Source organism: Triticum urartu, chromosome 1A (genome assembly GCF_056163025.1).
Source record: "Triticum urartu cultivar PI428250 chromosome 1A, HENAU_Tu73, whole genome shotgun sequence".
In the NCBI taxonomy this organism is placed as follows: domain Eukaryota; kingdom Viridiplantae; phylum Streptophyta; class Magnoliopsida; order Poales; family Poaceae; genus Triticum; species Triticum urartu.
The window spans coordinates 523,442,335-523,447,758 of NC_141873.1; the positions used below are offsets into that span (position 1 = coordinate 523,442,335).

A 5,424-nucleotide genomic window follows, 5' to 3' on the forward strand; every position below is an offset into this window, starting at 1 on the left:
AAAGATAGACCCGGGGGCCATAGGTTTCACTAGTGGCTTCTCTCGAGAGCATAAGTATTCTACGGTGGGTGAACAAATTATTGTTGAGCAATTGACAGAATGGAGCATAGTTATGAGAATATCTAGGTATGATCATGTATATAGGCATCACGTCCGAGACAAGTATATATACCGACTCTTGCCTGCATCTACTACTATTACTCCACTCATCGACCGCTATCCAGCATGCATCTAGAGTATTAAGTTAAAAACAGTGTAATGCCTTAAGCAAGATGACATGATGTAGAGGGATAAACTCATGCAATATGATGAAAACCACATCTTGTTATCCTCGATGGTAACAATACAATACGTGCCTTGCTGCCCCTACTGTCACTGGGAAAGGACACCGCAAGATTGAACCCAAAGCTACACTACTAGGGAAAACCCTATACACAGAATCTTAGCAGCAGCGCGGCTCAAAAAGGAGCGCTGCCGCTAATTAGTAGTAGCGCCGGTGTGGAAAACCCGCTACTGACAAGTGCTTAGCAGTAGCGCGCTTGGTGTAACCCGCGCTGCTACAAATATGGACCGACAGTGCCCACCCAACTCCATTTAGTAGAAGCGCGGTGCCACGAGCCGCGCTACTGCTATAGCTGTAGCAGTAGCGCGGTTTTTCTGAGGTCGCTGCTGCTAAATTTCAAATCTGGCACACTTTTGGTCCCGGTTAGCAGTAGCGCTTGTACCTAAAGCGCGCTACTGCTACTTTCTTAGCAGCAACGCGGTTTACGTCTCGCGCTACAGCTAACCCGCACCCACCACCTTTTCCCCACCCACCCTCCCCCTCCCCCTCCTCTCCCTTTCCCCTACATCTCCCACTCTCACTCTTCTTCTTCCTCAATACTTCTCCCCCATTACTCTCCCTCTTCTACCTACCTTTCTCTCTCTTCATTACTCCTACCTAACTACACCACCTCCATTAATGCATCTCCTTTCTCTTTTTCCTTCCCCCTCCACTAGTTGAAGTTGTCTCCTCCCAAATTAGGTATCTAGGTAGATGTAGTATTTAGTTAAGTGACCTATTTGCCCCCTAACTAGATCTATCTTTGTCAAGAAGAGCTTTGTGCACTTTTGATCTCCCTACATCATCATCTCCATCGTGTGCTCGATCTCGAGATATAGGTGATTAAAAGTTCATGCTTTTGCAAAATGGAAATATGTTTATGTGTGTGTGATATGTTTATGGAAATTGTGTGTGTGGCATGAGTTGATGCCAAATTGTGCTTTTGAGTTGCCTATGTTTTGCCAAAATGTCGATTTATTTCTGTTTCGGCGAATTCCGGGCAAACTCTAGATCTATATATGTCCTATTTTTAAGGAAGGTCATGCTGAATTTTTGTATGACTTTGATGCATGCACGCATTTTTATAATCAATTTGTTTATTATATTACCGTGCAGAGTTGATGATGGTCAGTGGAACGATGGTGGACAGGTGGTTGCGGTCGGCGGTGCAGGACATGAAAGAAAATAACCGGACAGAGGTTTTATGTCTGTGTCGAAAATGCAAAGGAATAGTTTGGCTTGACCCCCATGACGATGGTCGTATCGAAGCGCACCTGGTCATGACTGGTTTCATGGATGGCTATACTCGGTGGATAATTGAAGATGAGGATGACGATGTTGAGGATGCCGACGGGGCAGGCAATGATGACACGGGGCAAGACGAAGAGATGATCGATAATGGCGGCAGGGAAGAGGCCGGACATGGCGGCGGAGAAGGGGCCGTACATGGCGGCGGAGAAGGGGCTGGACATGGCGGCGGAGAAGGGGCCGGACATGGAGGCGGAGAGAACGACATGGACTCCATGCAGCAGAGTTCGTCGGTACTAAGTTCAATCGTGCGGGACCCTCATGTTCAAGCATTGCTTCGCAAGGAGACGAGTACTGAGAGAGCTGCTTCTAGAGAGGAGGCTAAGCTGGAGCAACTGGTGGTAGACTCGAACACTCCATTGTATGATGGTTGCAATCCTGAGGTGACCCGCTTGAGTTTCACGCTCCAACTCCTGAAGACGAAGGCTAAAAACAAATGGACCGACACTAGCCTCGATGAGCATCTCAAGTACCTAAAGGATGTTCTTCCCACGCGTAATCTATGTCCTAGTAGTGTTGATGAGGCCAAGAAGATCGTGTGCCCTCTTGATCTGCCACACGTTAGATACCATGCATGCATCAACGATTGCATAATTTATCGGAAGGAGCACGCGGAAAAAACAAGCTGTCCGGTGTGCAATGCTTCTCGATACAAGAAGGCCGGGAAGAAATGTCCCCAGAAAGTGGTATGGTACTTACCGGTCACTCCCCATCTCCAGAGGTATTTTGTAGATCCCAAGGAAGCAAAGCTAATGCGCTGGCACGCGGAGAGGAAGAAGCCCGACGATGGAGATGATCCGAAGCTGAGACACGTCAAGGATGGAAGCCAGTGGAGAGCGTTGAACAGCTTCTATCGGTATTTTGAATGTGATGCAAGGAACATCGTGCTCGGCGCGTGTACCGATGGCATGAACCCGTTTGGCAACCAGAACACCAACCATAGCACATGGCCCGTGTTTGTATGGATGTACAACCTCCCCCCTGGTTGTGCATGAAATCGAAGTACATTCACATGAGCATGCTTATTCAAGGGCCGAAACAACCATGAAATAATATTAATTTGTATCTGGGGCTACTTCAAGAGGAGTTAGACACGTTATGGAAAACACCGACCAAGACATGGGATGCCAGCAAAGGCGAGTATTTCAACATGAGAGCCGCGCCGATCACGACAGTGCAGGACTATCTTGGTTACGGATATGTGGCAGGCCAGGTGTGCCATGGATATTGCGGATGCACGCGGTGCATGGATGATACGACGTCTCAGCAACTAACGTCAAGGAAAGATGGCAGGCCTGGGAAAATCGTGTACATGGGGCATCGAAGATGGCTCGAACAGGACGACCCGTGGAGAAACCGTGGAGATCTATTCAATGGTCACACTGAGCATCGAGGACCTCCACGTAAGCGGAGCAGTGCCGAAATCGATGAGCTGTTGAAAAACTGGAAGGAGTGCCCCGCGTCGGGAAATACGATGAGAAAGGCGCCGGAGCCGCTGCTGAAGGTATGGAAGACGAGGTCTGTGTTCTGGGACTTGGAGTACTGGCACAAACTCGATACACCTCATTGCCTTGATCAAATGCATACATGTAAGAATGTCCTTGAGAGCTTGCTCGCAACACTGATGAACATGCCGGATAAGACCAAGGATGGGCCGAAGGCAAGAAAAGACTTGCAAGATTTGAAAATCAGGGAAGATCTGCACATGCGGCCCTGTAAAATGTCAGACGAGACAGAGACGGAGACAGAGGCACGGGAGAAGAAGGGCAAGAAAATAAAGAAAGAGGATTGTTGCCCCCTTCTTGCTTCACCTTAAGTCAGGCTGAGATCCATCAATTCTTTAAGTGCCTTACCGGAGTCAAAGTTAGTTCCGGTTATTGTGGCAAGATAAACATATATCTAGACACGGACAAGAAAAGGTTTAGTGGGATGAAGTCCCATGACTGTCATGTGATGATGACGCAGATACTACCTGTTGCCCTTAGAGGGATAATGGACAAGCACGTCCGTGACACGCTTATTGGTCTCTGCAACTTTTTCGACGTCATCTCCCGAAAGTCGATCAGTGTGAAGCAGCTCCGAAGGCTACAGGAAGAGATCGTTGTGATACTGAATGAGCTTGAGATGTACTTCCCGCCCGCGTTCTTTGACGTGATGGTCCATCTGTGTGTCCATATTGTGGATGACATAATAGACCTGGGGCCATCATTCCTGCACAACATGATGCCGTTTGAGAGGATGAATGGAATCATCAAAGGATTCATTCGTAACATGTCCCGTCCGGATGGAAGCATCGTCCAGGGCTATGTGACACAAGAGTGCATCTATTTCTGTGAGAATTTTCTATATGGCGCAGACCAGCCGCCTGGTGTTAGTGTTGGTTTGCCCGTTAACAAGCACGATGGGAGGCTCGAAGGAGAAGGTCACTACAACGGTCACAGGGAACTGCACGTGGCATACTCAGACCGACGCATCGACTTTGACAGAGCAAACTTGGTAGTGCTACAACACCTAGACAAGGTAGATCCTTTCGTGGCACTGCACAAGGAAATTATCGCAAAGAAGTATCGAGACCGGGGGGTATGCAGGACGGACGCCGAAGTTACTAGAGAGCACAACTCCACTTTCCTGCATTGGTTCAAAGAGCATATTATTGCTAATCCCCTGGAGAAGGGCTCTAAGGACGGATTGCTCATATACGCCTTAGCACATGGCCCCTCACCCAACCTCGTAACCTATCAGGCATATGATATCAACGGATACACATTCTACATGGAGGCCAAAGATATGGACACTGATGATCAGAACTCAAGGGTGATGATGGAATGCATGACCGGCAGCGACAATGGCGCAACTGAACGATTTTATGGAAGGGTCAAGGAGATCTGGGAGCTTGACTACTCTGGACTGCACAACACGACGATGTTCCGTGTCAGATGGGCTAAGAATGTCGAAAGAGAAAACTGGATTTTCGCTACCATGACTATACCCGACGCCAAGAGCGCTACCATGAACGCTATCGCCAAAAACGAGCCATGGGTACACGCTAAGCACGTGACACAATGCTTCTTCATAACCGACCCATGCAATCCCAGTCGTGTTGTCGTGAGGAGAGGCAAAAGGAACATCATTGGAATGGATGGAGTCGCCAACGAGGAAGATTATGATCAGTACAGCAACCCAATGAGGGAAGATGACAATGATGATGAAGTATACGTCAAAAGAAGAATCAATACTACATTACCTAAGAAAAATCGTACTCCATGGAAAAGGCAAAGTCACAATGAGGGGCTCAATTATTCTTCGACGAACAAGAAGGGAAAGAAGCTGACTCAAAAACGAAAACGTCAGCGCTGAGGAATATATGTTCCTATTTTGTATGTTATCGGTGAAATGATGTAATATATATATATATATGTTCCTATTTTGTATACACACTTAGCCATTATTATGCATGGGTCCAATGATGTAATATATATGTTCCTATTTTGTATACATATTTAACCATCAAATGATGCAATATATATCACCTTCCCTTCGTTCATTGCTCTTGGGAAATAAAAGTGGGAGAAAATAAAGGAAAATAAAAAGGAAAACTAGCAGTAGCGATTTCCTTATAAAACAGCTACAGTCAAGCTAGCAGTACTAAAGGTTGGTAACACGTGGTACCGGTTGGTAACACGTAGTACATAAAAAAAATTCAACAAAAACCTTTAGTACCGGTTGGTAACACCAACCGGTACTAAAGGTCCCCCATACCAGGGCGCGAGCTCATGCCACGTGGTTGCCCTTTA

At 47.1% G+C, this 5,424-nt stretch overlaps 1 protein-coding gene across 1 annotated transcript; it reads left to right on the plus strand.

The window, feature by feature from the left end:
* The first annotated feature begins 1,443 nt into the window (after positions 1 to 1,443).
* On the plus strand, positions 1,444 to 2,625 carry LOC147992188 (uncharacterized). The gene has a single exon (XM_087539944.1). The coding sequence runs from the start codon at positions 1,444 to 1,446 to the stop codon at positions 2,623 to 2,625; it is 1,182 nt and encodes a 393-aa protein (XP_087396070.1).
* The last annotated feature ends 2,799 nt before the right edge of the window (positions 2,626 to 5,424 follow it).

Excerpts from the sequence above, each read along its gene's own strand:
- LOC147992188 (XM_087539944.1), top strand. The coding sequence starts at position 1,444 with ATGATGGTCAGTGGAACGATGGTGGACAGGTGGTTGCGGTCGGCGGTG.